At 44.3% G+C, this 15,785-nt stretch overlaps 1 protein-coding gene and 3 long non-coding RNA genes across 9 annotated transcripts in view; 2 read left to right on the forward strand and 2 right to left on the reverse strand.

Annotated features, from left to right (window-relative positions):
- The window catches only part of RBPMS (RNA binding protein, mRNA processing factor), a 157,449-nt gene extending 145,608 nt beyond the window's left edge, over nucleotides 1-11,841 (reverse strand). For 5 of the 6 annotated variants that reach the window (XM_032468703.1, XM_032468698.1, XM_032468702.1 and 2 more), the window contains exon 1: nucleotides 11,164-11,841. In XM_032468703.1, coding sequence (XP_032324594.1) covers nucleotides 11,164-11,229 — 66 coding nt within the window. In that variant the 5' untranslated portion in view covers nucleotides 11,230-11,841. The other variant, XM_032468699.1, reaches the window with a different exon arrangement.
- Nucleotides 6,110-8,637, forward strand: LOC116660072. The gene is made up of 2 exons (XR_004315439.1): nucleotides 6,110-6,499; nucleotides 8,228-8,637. It is a non-coding gene; the product is annotated as an uncharacterized LOC116660072 (long non-coding RNA).
- A 16-nt stretch (nucleotides 11,842-11,857) lies between the features above and the next one.
- Nucleotides 11,858-14,993, forward strand: LOC116660070. The gene is made up of 2 exons (XR_004315437.1): nucleotides 11,858-12,016; nucleotides 12,252-14,993. It is a non-coding gene; the product is annotated as an uncharacterized LOC116660070 (long non-coding RNA).
- Nucleotides 14,183-15,785, reverse strand: part of LOC116660071 — a 92,434-nt gene continuing 90,831 nt past the window's right edge. Inside the window, exon 4 of the long non-coding RNA XR_004315438.1 lies at nucleotides 14,183-14,287. This is a non-coding gene — a long non-coding RNA (uncharacterized LOC116660071). The remainder of the gene's footprint in view (nucleotides 14,288-15,785) is intronic.

A 15,785-nucleotide genomic window follows, 5' to 3' on the forward strand; every position in this document is an offset into this window, starting at 1 on the left:
GAGCTCTGGTTTTCTGCATAAGCCCTCCTCAAAACACAAAGACTCAGGATGGGCCTTAAAGGGTCCTTTTGTTTAGAGAGGGTCATTTCCTGCCGTTAGCTCACACCCAGAAACTCCCACCCATTTCTCTAGGAGAGGCACTGATTTTCTTAGTGAAAAACAAACAAACAAAAAAACAATCTCAGGCTTAAAACCATTCCCCTCCAAACAGCCTCCCCACCTCTGCCCCGGATGTATCTGGGCTGTCCACATCACTAAAGGGAGGTGAAATTGGGATGGAGTAGAAAAATGGCAGTGGAGTTAAGGCTCTTTTAAAGCACAGCAGGCGTTGTCTGTCCATCTCTCTCTACATTTTAGCCAGGGAAACATACACTTCAATGACTTGTGCCGAGTTCCTTAGGAAAAGGGATAATTTAAAAAAAAGGGGGGGGGGACCGATGATTTGATCAAGAACTAACACAAGGATTTATATATATACACCACTGGTTCTAAGACTATCAGACAGTGGATGATGGTAGTTTAAAAAGTTTGCTCAAGGCCAAGTACTATGACATCATACATGAGGGTAATCCAACAGCCTGCGTTTTCATGAGTACATTAGCGAGCTCGATTAACAGGCAGCCTGATGACCAAAAGCAATGCCGACTTAGATTTCTTTCATCCTGAAACGTCATCTGTTGTGTTCTGCAGTGAATAAACACAGCTCCTGAGTCCGTAAGGCCGCCAAGTGGGTATCGACTGTGGCTGTGCGGGGCCTCCGGAAAAGGTTCACGGGCTCAGAGTGGCCGCTCCCGCAAGGCTACCCACACAGGTGCTCCACGGCTGGATTCGGCCAGCCAAAGCCCGCACTATCCCGGGCTGCGTGCCTTTTTACTTTGTAGGCAAACGGAGGAAAGCACGTGGAACTGGAGGCTAGACTAAATCAAAGGACTGAGAGTGCTAAGTCTATCTCCAAATCAGTTCCACCTGGGTTATTAACATTAACCCTTTGCAACCCAAAAGTCTCACCTACCAAAAAAAAGTCAAAGTCATCTTGCCCGTTTTTACTCCATGGGAGGCCGACATTTCACTCCTGCTTCTGTGGAATTATGTAGTTGGTTTCCATTCTAACTGGACAAAGGGAAGGGCTCCTTTATATGTGAAAAACTGCTGCATATCGGCCCCCCCCCCACCTGAGACAGACACAGACAGGCAGACACACAGGCTCTAGCACTTACCATCCAAAATTTCTGGCTTAAAAGCAAGTGGTAATTGTACTTTCTGATAATTAAGTGGGGATGGGGATCCAGAAGTGATCATCTTGAAGGCAGCAATTAATTAAAATTTAATCTAAAAACTGCTAGAAAAGGTTTATGATGATGTGGTATATTCTACAGACCTCTGAACCTGACAGTTGGTTTGTATTCCAGTCATTTAACAAATAACTTACTTATTGGGTCGTTCCTGGCATTGTTCTAGGCATTGTGGTTACAGTCTTAAGATAGGAGTCACATTTAAGGCGTGCAAGACAAGTAAGTACCAGAGGTAATGTGAGTGAGTAAAAAGTACTATCTGGAAAATAAGAGGGATGTGATCATGGTTGAGAATGTGGGACTACTTTAAACTTGGAGGTCAAAGGGCTCTCTGGGTAACATCTGATCTGAATAAACGACAAGGATGAGGCTGCCATGAACATCTGGGTGTCTAGGTGTGTGGTTTTCCAGGCAGCAGAATAGCATGCACAAAGGCCCTGAGGCAGGAACAGGTTTGGCAAGTTGGAGATACCTAAGTAAGGCCCAAGCAGCTGAACCATAATGAATGAAGCTGATTCCTGCTGGATGAGGTCAGAGCCCAGCTGGGCCCAGATCACATGAACCTCGTGTACGGCTGAGAGATTTTAAGCTCCTACCACCAACTGCAAATAAAGCCTCACACAAATTACTTTGTCTCTCAGAGCCTCAGTTTCCTTATCCCTAAGCACGGGCGGAGAACATTTCATTTGGTTTAAGTGCGATGTTTAAAACAAAATAGACATTACTCATTAAATGCTTAGTGAATTCATGGGCAAAAAAACCGTAAATACTTTTACAAGTTGGATTATATCTGGACATGCACCTGATCTTCAATTTGCCCTCCAATTTTCTTACACATGTTAAGACGAAAAAGGAAATTCTTGCAACAAAAATGGCCTCAGTGCTAGTTCTGACAATCCCCCCACCCCATTGTTGGAAAAATGCTTGGAGGTCCTGGAAAAGAAGGAACCAGGTTTTGAAGGATAGAGAGGGGAGAAGGCAGAACAACAGTGATCTGGCCTAATGATGGCTGACTGGACTCCAGGACCTCTCCTGTTCCTTCTACAGCAGGGAGAAGCAATTACCAACGTTTTCAGTCCCCTGTCACCCAGCACCCTAGGGCAGGCGGAGGACGGAAATGCATGTCTGTGTGTGCGTCCCTCCCCCACCCCAAAACACATCCTGCAGGCTTAGAGGGATACTGTATTTAAAAACAGATGCCTCTTTGGAAGCTCACACATTTTAAGTCCTGTAAATCACACATGCTGGGGAAAGTAATTACACTTTCGTCGCACTTCCCCTCGGAGCACAAAGGAAACTCTGGTACTTCTGTAATAAGATAGCACTTTCTGTGCAGTCCCTTCTCTCATGAGGCCTCAACAACCCATCCTCTAGGTGGGCATAAGAGAAATTTTCACAAAACAAGATCCTGGGGATTCGGGGGGGGGGAATTTTTTTTTAAATCTGTAGGATTTCTTAGAGTAACGTTGGCCACCTGCCAGCACATCTACCTGGTGACAGAAAAATTTAGGAAAAGCGGAGTAAGGAACGTCATTTTTAAAAAGTCAACTCATGAGAAATAAAAATTAAAGTAGAAACTGGTCCATCCCTAACTTCTTTTCATGCGTTGGTGACATGTACCTCAATCTTGAGACTCCCAGATTTCTGCAAAATCCTTGGGGCTGACTGGATTGAGCTAGGCTGCTCTGGCACTCCCTCCACACTTTAAATTTGTGTAACAATACTGTATTACAGCCTGGAATTTGGAACCATCTTCGTGGTGTGATTGGCATTTATTACTACCATTTCGTTTTTTTCTCCAGTAGTCTACATAATGTGCATCATAATGGTTGCAGCAGGGTTATAACCTAGAAGAAATACAAATGCAATTGCTGTTTTCTTAAATTCCTGAGCTACTTTTCCTTATTCACGAGCTGACAGTTAGCTGTGAACAGAAAAAGCAAATTTTTAGGAAAGCACGTAAAGAATAAACTGAAAATGTGACCCACAGAAAACACTTTGGGTCTAGCCAAAGGCTCATGCTTATTCCCACGCCACCCCCCATTAAAGTTTAAAAAAAAAAACAAAACAGAGCAACTTGGTAAATTTTCTTCTTAGAAAAACACTCAAGTGTCTCCAGGCCTTCCACCTCTACCTTCCAAAACCATCTACAAATTTTATGGTAGAGCGTGATCTTCCCTTCTAGGTACAGGGTTGGGAAAAGAAAAATTGAAGCAGAAGTCTGGAAATTAACTGCAAATTTTAGAGGAAAACAATTTCCAAAGACTGTTGATGAGAGTAAAAAAAAAAAAAAGTATTTGAAATATACTATATATACCTCGATTTTTTTAAGCTCCCCCGAATCAGGCTTTCAAACGGTAAAGTATACTAGACACTATTATAACTAGGCAGACTATATGCAAAATATTTTTATGATCCTAAATTAAAAAGTGCTTTTAAAAAAATCTGCTTCAATTTTTCCTGAGAATTTCCAGTTCTCCCTTTTTTTTTTTTTAAAGACATAGCTTCAAATTTTAGGTAAACTGTCTCTTTTGTTGCCTACCCTCACAAGGTTTCCTAGAAACTGGGGCCCCACACCCTCTCCAGTTTTCTGGGCACTCAATGCGTATTACCCACCTTTTCGTTATCAGCTATATATTCTGCAATTGTTCTGAAAATTTCTTTGCAAGATCAGACGTTCTCCTCTGCATCTCAAACCCAATCTCTTCACCTCCCAGTTGCCCTCTTTTCTTCCCCTATCAATGTATTTTCTACTTCTACAAATACAACCACCATTCAGCTAGTCATCCAACAGAGAAACCCAAGAGGATCGACGGATGAAAACTCCTAGTCTTCTCCCCTGGCATCTGAAGGTTACTGCAGTCCCTAAACACCTCCCCAGCCCCTGGCTCACTCCCACCGCCAGCCACTGCCTTATTTTGTGACAGGACTCCAGCAGCATTAGCCTCGAAACCCACTGTATCCCCTTCCACACTGGAACGTCCCAGAATGCCACATTCCAGCTGCACAAAAGCCCAGCTCCCATCACAGAAGCGTCCTGTTCCCTGGCGTGGAAGGCCAGCTCCTCCATCCTGTCCCAGGCCAATGCCTCCCCCTCCCCTGTTCATCCTTACTTCCCTTCCTCTCCTGCTCCTTTTCCCTTTTAAGCCTTGGTATCTTCATAGGGGGCCAATCCCTCTGACTGGACCATCTTGCCCCCACTGTCTCAACCCTTTGCTCATCTGTTAAAATCTCAAATGTCACTTTTTTTTTTTAAAGCTTTCTTTGCTATAGCTCCATCACCCTCTCGTCCTTGTACTGTGGTTGACTGTGTTCTCAACTCAAACTACCACTTCACCTAATTGAACACAGTACTTTATCATACATGTTTACCCAGGGCCATCAGCACTAAACCTGGAGCAATTTAAGACGAAGAGCTGTCACAGCTCTCCCCAGAATCTGCACGTCAAGGCTCCAGTCACTCAACCCCTCAGTGCCTCAGTCACCTCCCCCTAAAATGAGGTTCGTCATCACAGTCATACCTCCATCAGCTTGTTGTGAGGATGAAGTAAGATAATACACATCCAGTGCTCGGCATGTAGTAAATTCTCAAAAGTTAGCAGTCACCTCCTGAGTGAATGGTTAAAAAGATTTCTGAAAATTTCCCAGGATCAAATATTTCAGTATTTTCTTCTCTCTGTGCTCAGCAAAGACGACAAACTAGGCAACTTTGTTCCAGTAAGCTCCGCGGTCAAGCGCTCACCCTTCCCCTCCACATGCACAATACACTGAAGTGGTCTGAAATATTCTCCCAGTGCACTTCAAGATAGGGGTCTGAGTTCCAGGAATCATTACCAAGTCATCCCTGCAGGACAGACAGGCTCACCCCCATCAGGGGAGGACATCCTCTTATCAGCACAGCATCAATTTAAATACCTGGTTCCTGCTGGCCTCAAGCCCAAAGAGCCATGCGGCCACTTTTGCCCCAGCTAGTATTAAGGTTCATTCTCTTCATTCCTTCCTAAATTTTTTCTTTGACCAAAGCAAGCACTGTTCAAGAGAAACACTGGCATTCCCCTTCCCCTACCCCCAAGCAGACACGAAGGTGCCAAATGAAACTGAACACAAACATTCCAAAGTGGCCATCACACTGAGCAGGCTTGTTTGGAAATGCAGGGAGCTCGATGCTCTTCCACCTAACCAGGGCTTCCGGAGGCCCTTGCCCAAAAGGTTAAGCTGAATCCTGCAGCAGAAACCAACTTCTAGTGGTGAAACCAACTGCATCTCGGAACAAGCAGACCCACGTTGGCAGTGGCTGGTGGATGGACCAGGCACACTGGCCCGTGAGGGCAAACAGAGGCTGTGGATGCCAGGGTGGGGTCCATCCATCAGCAGCTCTAAATCCCACATTCAGTAAGTGGCTGCTTTTAGGCAGCTTAGGCATTCAAGGTCATCACCACCAACCCTACCAGTAAGGGTCTTTCGTATATTTATAAATTATTTATAAAGAATTATGTGTGTACATGTTTGTGTGTGTGGTACTTACCTGGTGCTGGGGTACTAACTTTGGGAAGATACTGGAGACACTGTGATAAGATGGCAGAGAGCTTTAAACACAAACACAAACACACACACACGAAAGTAATGATCCAGTACAGTACCTTCTCCTGAAATTCTGCAGAAAGTCATCTCTTTGGAAATAGGACATTCAGATGGGACTGAACTTGGGATGGTACTTGCAAAATGTAGGCTGAAACTTGACGTCTGCCTTGAAAGCAGCTCAAACTAGATCAAGAGGGGAAAAGGCAGCTGACGCAAACGGTGTGCAGAGTATGTACGGAGGTACACTGGAGCAATCTTGAGTGTCAGATTTGGACTTTGAGTGCTGAACGAGTTGGGGCATCGGAGGTTGCAACAGTTTGTGTTAGGATGATTGAGACAGCATTTTAGAACAAGGAGAGCAGTGGAAGATCACTAGGAAGAGACAGGATAAAGGAATGAGTAAGATAAACATTGTGAGAAAAGGCCAAGAGGAACAGAAGAGGCCTGATTCCCACCGCAAGGCTTGGGAGCAAAACCAACCAAAATGCAACCAGCCCAATGGTTTTGTGACACCTACAGATACTACAAGGAAACTTAATGAAATCTTCAAAGTGAAAAGGCATCTGATTGGTTTTGTTCCTACGTCCATTCGAGGAAATTCAGAAAACAAAGGAAAGCATCAGAAAGTAAGTAAAAAATGATCTGTAATCCACTAGTTTTTATTACTGTTTGGTTACTGTAAAGAATTGGCATCACATAATATAAAACTTTTAATTCTGCTCTTTTCACTTAATGTCGTGAGAATTAGCCCCTCAATTAAAATGCAGAAGCTGGAAGAGAAAGTCAGATTCTCCCCTAAGCATTTAGAGGGAGCGAGGTGATGCTAACACCTTGATTCCAGATTTCTAGCCTTCAAATCTGAGAAATAAATTCGTTGTTTTAAGCCACCAAAGAAATTTACACACACACTTTAAAAATGCGGCTTTTAATGGATACATAATATTCTCTTTGAGGAATTTCACCGATTTACTTGGCAATTTCCCTCTTAGACATAGTATTTGAATTTTCACTATCGTAAATAACTCTAATAATCGTTCCTATGAATAAATCTTTGTGCGTGTTTATTATTTCCTTAGGATAAATTTCTAAATAAAAGCATGGAGTCAAAGGGCTTGAAATTTTGATATATAGTGCCAAAGTCCTTCAGAAAGCTGCAGTAATTCATAACCCCATTGCTGCGCACAAGAATTTCCACTTTATTGCCTCATCACCAGTGTCAAACACTTCTATCCTCAAAGCAAAAATTAAGATGAACCTTCTAAAATTATACGAAAGCATCTCCAGTAAGAACTTCTACCCTATCCGATCTACCTCTCCAACAAATGCCTTAGAGACAGACGACTGCCCGTGAGCATAAGGGTTTATCAGGGAAATTTTAAAACCCCTACTGGAAAAACAATTCATAAGTGCATGTCGTATTGGCTGTGGTCTTGCTACCACCATTCTACTATGAAGTTACCACATTTTCACCCAAAATGCTGTCACCAAACCCTATTTATGACTGAAGTATAAGTTTACTGTATTTGATTTGATTTGGAGTAACAAGACTCCAAACTTGGTTAAACTGTACAAAACCATTCTGTATTTTTCCCAAGTCATAATGTAAATTAATATTAATGTTCAATGAAAACCTGAGGTTGCCACATCGAGCTAACATGGTACCCTCTCTCTGTGCCAATCCCTCTTAACAGTTTTCTTCATGAATCCGATATTTGCGCAAAATTAGTATTTTAAAAGAGGGAATGCGAAGTAAAGATTTGTGTTAACTTTTGAAGACCTGACTTTGTGATTTCTGCCCCACAGCTGCCAGACATCTTTTTTGATCAATTTTCCAACAAGGTCAAGCTTTTTGTTTTAGTTTTAAATACAAAGAATGTTCAGTCAAAGCAATTTAAGGAGAAATTACTCTAACACCAGTGCTTCAGTATAATAAAACACCTTTTAGAAATGATTTGTAAATCAGCCTGAAAAATACTCAATGACATGGATAAAAGTAAAAATAAACCCAAATTACCTATTTATCTTTCTTTCCAAAAAAAGAAAGCTTCCGTTTTGAAAATTCAGTGACCAAAAATAATTTCTATTTACAAGAATAGGCTGTCCCAATATACAAAACTTAAATAAGACATATAATTATGTCTAGTACTCATGTATTAATTTTAATAGTCAAGTATGAAATGCCAAAGGTGTTTTAAGAGAATATTGTCTAGTCCAAAATTAGAGGCAAATTTTAGGATTATTTTATTCATTGTCAAGTTATGTAAGAAATGATCTAATGCCCTACATATACATATACAGAAAGCTTGTAAATCTTAGATCCCAGTGAGACTTTGACAACTGGTTTTTCTTTACAGGGACAACTTGCATAGGAACAGACGTGTATAGCACACTAGAAGCCAGAAAGCCAGATGTATTCTCACTCCTACACAGCTGGCTAGCCAAATCTTATTTTTCCTCAAAGCTTTAAATACTACCCAAAGCAAAAGTCTTCATCCTGCCCACGTTCTCAAAAACTTTCAATGATTAAAAGCTGCAAAAATTCTCCTAAATCCTGGACTGTTCATCCTATTCAATTAGAGCCAAGTAAGTGTTTTAAAGTAAGCTTCAGAAGCGCTCAAACAGGGCTGAAACGTACTGGAAGATAAAAGGAAATCACTTAAAAAATAGGAAAAAAAAAAAAAAAAACCCTGGACTTTACAAAGTGGTATAGAAAGCCTAAATTACCTTGATGACTGTGAAATAAACTGTCTTCTCTTAATGATGACCCGACTCACTCTCCTTCCTCAGCTCAATGGCTACCAGAAACTACAAAACACATATTTCCTCTTTTGTCATTATATGTATATACGTCTTACATGTGTGTGTTCTGTTTACTGGAATCCGCAGGCCTGGCTTTTAAATGTGTTTGAGAGCAAATTGCTGATCGCTGGGTGGGCAGGGAAAGGGTCCAGGGCGGTGGTTTTGTATAATGCTGAGCACATTAATGGGACTCACCCAATACCATATTTATTTTACTTGTGGCTTTCAGGGTTAGGAAAAAGAGGTTAGGAGTTTTTCAAAACAAAACATAAGCCCAAAACAGGGAACTAGGGCAAAATTACCTAGATCATTTAGGCCAACTGACTTTCTTTTCCTGAATTTTCAACATTAGAAAACCTCTCTCTTCAAAGTGTATCTGTTTTGTAGGCTCCACCTCTTGTGCAACTTGGTTTCTGAAATGTTTTGGACTGTCCCTTTATTTTTAAAATAAAAAAGTGTCTTGCTAAAAACGGATACTTCCTAGAACCACGTATCATTCCCACCTGAGAAGAAACACTGAAAGGGCAACAGGACGGGTATGACGCAGAGACTGTGCTGGGATCACCTATGTGTGATTCCACTTGGACACCACCTCGCACAGTGAAAGACACTCAGGAACAGGGCAGACAAGTCAGTGCTGGAGGCAGTGAGGCCGAAATTGGTCAAGCAGAAATCTGATTTTTCCCTACTTAATTTGTCAAGTTGGTTATGGTTTGGGGACACTCAAACCAAAACAAATCTTTGGTTTACCTGATTAACTTTCCATTTCTAAGTTCTCAATCAAGTGAACAGAGAAAGATGGTTTCACAGAATATATTCTTACCCTTAGAGGTCAACAGATTGCCAATCTGAGAGTGAACTAGGAAGGTTTTTAAAGCAATTATTATCTCAGTGTGTTAGATGAATTAGTTAATTATAGCAACTCCTTAAAAAAGTACAATTATTTTTAAATTTTTATTTCAGGGGTAGGGAAAATAAGTAGAAAAGCAACCAGTTATGGTTCAAGAAAAAAACAGAACTTGCAATTCAAGTCTCCATCTCTTTGAAAAAGAAGGAATGTCAGTAGTATTCGATCACTTGTAGTATTAAAAAAAAAAAACTAGCCATGTAAACAATGCTTTTCAAAATAATAGTTTATGATAATAAAAGCGATTTCCTCAGGTAAGAAAGCAACTTCTGGCTTATGGCAATTCACCTAGGTTGTACTGTGTTTAGAGTAAAACCTTGTATTTATTTTGTATTGTTCTGCATGGTCTTACGGCTCTCCTCCATCTTCTCCATTTGAATAGTTCCCATTTTACAAGTGTTGAGGGCTTATACGTGTTCATTAAATCCTCTGCAACGTTTGGTTTCACTATCAGAATTTTAGTGTACACAGTTATCTTCATAATAATCTCAACATTCTAACTTTAGAATCAGTTTACCTTTCTGTTAACCTTATATAGGAGGATGCAACACCTGTAGGAATGCTTTATAGGTCATATCCAGATGCATACTTTCTTGCATCTACATACATTCTAAAGTTCCTTTTAGAATGTTTAAGACAGTTTTCCGGGCTTTTTAACAAGTAGGCGAAAAATATTTTTTATTGGGCTCCTGAGAAATGGCTCTGTTCCTGCAGGTACATTAACAGGCTATCACAAATAACCTAACTACAAAATTCTGAAACGTTTGTTCAGGAGTTCCCTCCTACATTTATCGAATTTTATTTCTACCAAAGGAACGCTCCGCAGCCGCAGCGTTTTTATCGTTATGGACGCACCACATAAAATTTACGTTCAGACGTCAAAGTCCTATTAAAATACCCTCGATGATCACTTGGTGAATTGCAAAGTTTGAAACTCTTGTATTCCGCTCCCCACGACCGCAACGCCCCTCAATCTACAAAACCTAGTTACCCAGGTTCGGGGTCTTTGACTCATCAGAGAAGAATGCGGCTGATGAGTTATCTATTAATCCAAAATGCCTCAGCTGGGAAGATTTCACCAAGAACTTTTCACGTTGAAAGGGAGGGGGCAGGGAACCAAAGGTGTCTTTTAACGAGAACTTTCCCCGAGTTTATTCCTTAAACTACACAAACACACCCCACAACTTCCAGCTCTAGATGCAGAACTAAGCGCTGACCCTCCCGGTCCCACTAATCTAAGGTCACCCGGGAGTCACCTCTCGATTCCGCTTTTAAAATCAGGGGCAAACAAAGCTAAGCATTATACTTACAAATACTTTCTCAGGAAAGTCTTCAAAGTTACGCAATTTTAGGCACGCAGACGCGCATGAACCCACAAAAACACACTCTCCCAAGATCCACCGTCCGGGGCCACAGTTTGGGGCTGCGCCTCGGGGCCAGGGCGATCCCCAAACCCTCCACCGCGACGCCCCGGCTCCGGCGCAGCCTGGCTCCCCGGGACCCGCGCCCCACTGGCCCGGCCGCGCGCACTTCGGAGAAAGCCGTCCCATGTCGTACCCGCCACCGCACCCAGCCCCTCCGTACCTCTTCCTCCTGAAGGTTGGCCTCGTTCGGGGTGTTCTCTTTCTCGGCTTTGCCGCCGTTGTTCATCTTCCCGGTCCTCCCTCGCCGGGCCGGGCTGGGACGCGGGGCTGGGCGAGGACGCGCTCGCCCACTTTTCCCTTCCCCGGGCGCGGGGGGCTGCGGGGGCTGGAGCCGGGGCAGCGGCGGCGCGGCTCGGCTCGGGCTCCTGCGGCGCTGCGAGACTACGGCGGCGGGCGACTCAGGAAGTGCGAGCGAGAGACGGGGCAGGGCGAGGCGCCGGCGGACAGAGAAGGGGACGGAGACAATCGGGACCCGGGAGGGAAACCTGAAGAGGGAGGGCAAGCGGGCGGACGCAAGGGAAGGAAGGAAGGAAGAAAGGATGGGGCGAGGAGCGCGTCCCAGGAGTGAACCCAGAGAGCTGGGGATGTGGACGACGAGGGGCTGGGGGCGGCTGCTGCCCGAGCGTAGTAGCTTCTGGAGCGAGGGGGCGAGGGGTACCCGGAGAGGAGCAGGAGGAGGTGCGGGGCAGCGGGGTGCGGCTGGGACCCAGAGAGCCGCGGAGTGCACGCTCCTGGCTGGCTGACTCTGGGAAGTACGGGCTCCAAGCAGCTCCCCTTCTCTCGCCTGCCTTCCTCCCTCCCCTCTCTCCACCCTCCCTTCCTCCCCACCTCCTCTTTCCTCCGCCCTCCCTGGACGTGGGCTGCAGGCTGGAGCCCGGAGGGACGGGACGCGGGACGGCAAAGCCCCCCGCGGGAGGAGGGGCTGCGCGGAGGGCGGCTGCCCTGCGGCCGGATGGCGCGCGCCGGGGAGGGGCCGCGGGCGGAAGCGGCAGACCCCAGCCCCCGACACAGCGGTAGGTCGGAGGGCGAGGTCCGAGGAGGGAGAAGGAAGAGGGTCGGGTCCTCTCGCTCGCTCGGCCCCTGGGGGCCCCGGCGGCTAAGTAGGAGGGTGAGCGAGGCTTGGAAAGGGGCTTCGGGGAGCCAGGCCCTGCCCGCGCGAGGACCGGGAAGTGGGATGTGCTACTTTTGTTTGCTTGCTTTTCACAAGGGATTCGCACCCCTATCCCTCAACCTACACCTCCTTTGCAGTACCAGCTTCGACATATTCCTTCTTAGTCGGCAGCTTGAAATGACAAGACCAGAGAACTCGAGTGATATCCGGGGGCAGCCCGCTCCGAGCCGCCGTTTTCAGGGCGCAACTTCAAACCCACCTCCGACGCCGTTTCCTCCGAAACCTCTCCAGCCTCCTCGCTCTGGCCGGCCCTTGCTCTCCGCGAGGCTTCCCGCGCGGCTCCTCCTCCGATTCCTCTCCAGCCCTTATCAGACTGTCCTGGAATTAGTTGTTTACCTGGCTGCCTCTGATTCTTCTGGGAGATCTTTCTTGGAAGACAGGACCAAGCCCTTTTTATCTTTTGAATCCCACGTTAATTTGAATATGCTACCCGCTGTATAGTAGGCACTCAATAAATATTTGTTGGCTGAGGGACTATTCTTCACTGCCAGCCCAACTGGAGGCCAATACAGATGACATTCCGAGGATCAAAGCAGCTTAAAGAAGGGAGATAGCATTCTGGGAGGTCAGCGCACGAAGCGCCAACGTCTGAAGGAAGAACTGCCTGGTTTCTGTTTCCTCGTCTGTGAAATGGAAGTAGTTCTGTTTATCTCCCAGGAGTTTGCTGTTAGAGATGAGTTGATAGATAAAACTGTAGCACCTGGCACCCATTCTTACCCAGTTAAGTTTACAATACATGGAAACTGACATTAAGGAAATTTCCATTTTTCCTGAGCCATCGAGAACTTTTCCAACGCTATCATTTAAGCTTTCAAACTTAGTGACTGGTACAAACACATACATTTGAAACTCCGAACATCGGTAGATTCTCCCTCACTTCTCACTCCCAGGAATTCTCCCTTACAGCAGGCTGTTCCCTATCAGCACAGCAACAATCACAGTTTCTAATTATTTATTTGCTTGCTTGGCTGTTTGTCTCTCCTTCCCCACCCCTCCCCTACTGGGTATTCTTTACCCTGTACTGGTTTAAGTGCTCCTGGGAATGGGATGGGGGTGGCGCCTGGAATTAAAAGATAAGGCTTCTGCTTTTAGCGAATTTAAAGTGGTGTGGAGACAAGATAACTCCCGACAACATAATCGCAGATCCTGGTTCAAATCTTAGAAAGCAAAGAAAATATTTGTTTTTATGAAGAGAAAACCAGTAGTGATACTTGGATTAACATACTGAATTTTCTAGGGTGGAGGGGAAGTCTGAAGATTTTGATAAAGTGAGTTCATTGCTGTCACGATGTCATTTCTCTCTATGGGAAAAAAAAGTGTATCCCAGATAAAAATAAACCGAGTCTATTAAAACTGCAATCGAAGTTCAGGAGCAGCAAAGGTACAGTTAATCTGGAAATTTAAATGGCCTTTTCCTCTTCCAGTTCCTCCCTCAGTTATATGAGGAGCCACGAGGGGGCAATATCTTCCTGAGCAATGGCTGAGTGGTGGTCTTGGGCGCCTGTGCTGACCAGTGATGCCAGAACTTTACCCTCCTTGGCCATTCTTGCCTGTTCCTGAACACACTCCACAGAAAGGCATTGTCTTGCTGGAGCCTGGCAGAGACCCAAGAAGAATGACAATTGACCTAGTCATTGATAGTCCCCGTCAGGCTCCACTTAAGAGTAGGTGGATCTTGTGTGATTCTAGGATTCTGGGAGAACCTCCCCTACCCCCATTCAAGGAAATGTGACTTAATCTAAAACATGGAACCCGATTCCTTTATCTTTAAGCCAAGTTGGCACCTTGTCTATCGTTACAAGTCAAAAACCTCTGGAATAAAAAAATGAGAGTAAGTTCCATGAGAGGATCCTTGTCTGGCTTGTTCACTCTTGTGTCCTCAACATCTAGACAGTGCCTATCACATAGTAGGCACTCAATAATTATTTTCAAATGAATGAACACATTCTTACCAGGTGTTGGTTGTAGGGCCTGGATAATAGTAAGACATCCTTCCAAGATCTTGCACGAAGGACTGAATTAGTGGAGGCATCTTGGCATGGAGAGCACCACAAGGACACTGGGCAGATTCCTGGTAATCATTATTTTGCTGCGGGAGACCCTAGATAGAGAGCTTGTGCAGAATGGAACAACTGGTGAGGTTTCAAAAAATAAAAAGTAAAATCACACCACTCAGCCAGTCAACTGACAGACACATCAGGCAGCTGATACTAAAGCAGGGAGATCTAGAACATACAGTCAGTGGCGAGTGAAATCCAGGTGTTTTCAGAAAAGTGTATGAGGACAGGGTAATATTGTCCTTCCTATGAAAATGGTTTAGAAGACTTTTTTGGAGGAACAATAGAGTAATGTTGCCAACAAAAGTGACTGAAAATCTGTAAAAAGACTAGGTATTTATAAAATTTTGTGAGTGAGGCAAAAGAGTTGTTGGGGGGATATACATTCATTCAGGAAATAAATGATCTTTATGACCTGTTTACTACTTCAAAGAAAAAAGTTTCAAAATGAGATCTCAGTAGCAGTAGTTTCCAGACAAACGAAGAGTTCTAAGACAACAAAAGGATTTTATATCCTAAAAAAAAGAAGTCTAGTGACCAGGAGACATCTGCTTTTTCCCCTGCCCACCACCTCATTGCTTCTGCAAGGTTATATGCTAGATTGAAAGGGAAATGCTGTATGCACCTGTAGTTTTCATTACCCGTCTCTGTTTCTCTGGCAGGGTTCATTTTGAAGCTTCCTTTAAGAAATCTAAACCTATAATTATGTCTTAAATGTTTGTCTCTGGGAATTTCAGACATTAAAGGTCTATTTTGAGGCAATTTGCGTGGCATGGGCTTGATAACTCTGTTAGCACTGAGGCAGAAAGCTGCAGTGTCTACCACGTGCGTTGTGACTGTCTGTTAACTCTTCTGCAGCCTCTGCTGGACAGGAAATGTTTTTGAAGCCAGAGGGGGTCTTTGGTTGGTTTTTGTCATTCTTAACACTTCTCTTTCCCTCACTCACTCCCATCCGCCTCCAGGCCCTCACCACCTTCCCCTGATTGTATTAATTAATTTTTAATTGTGGCTAAAACACACACACAACATAGTATTTACTGTCTCGACCACTTTTAAGTACGATTTAATGGTGTGAGATATATTCACATCATTGTGCAACATCCTGATTTTTACCTCCTAAATAGTTCTGAGATTCAATCACTTCCCTCCAACATTTGTGGAAGCCCACGCAGCCACGTGGAGAGGCCCATGTGGAAGAGAATTAGGTCTCCGGCTTATAGCCCGAGCTGCTCGCTCAGCAGACAGCTGGTACCAATTGCCAGCTTATAAGTGGGTTATCTTGGAAGTGGATACTCCAGCCCTCGTTGATTTGCCCCAGCTAACCACACATGGGAGGGTGATGAGCTTTCTTCACTGAGTCGTGCCTGAATTGCAAAACTATTAGCAAAAAAGTGAATGCTGTCATTTAAAAACACTAAGTTTTAGGGTGGTTTGTTATACAGCAATAAATAACTGAAACACAACTGCATATCTAGAAAATGGGATTCTGCTGTCACAGAAATTTAAAACATGTGGCAGTGGCTTTGGGATCAGGTGGAAGCTGGAAGCTGGAAG

Source organism: Camelus ferus, chromosome 26 (assembly GCF_009834535.1).
Source record: "Camelus ferus isolate YT-003-E chromosome 26, BCGSAC_Cfer_1.0, whole genome shotgun sequence".
Classification (NCBI taxonomy): Eukaryota; Metazoa; Chordata; class Mammalia; order Artiodactyla; family Camelidae; genus Camelus; species Camelus ferus.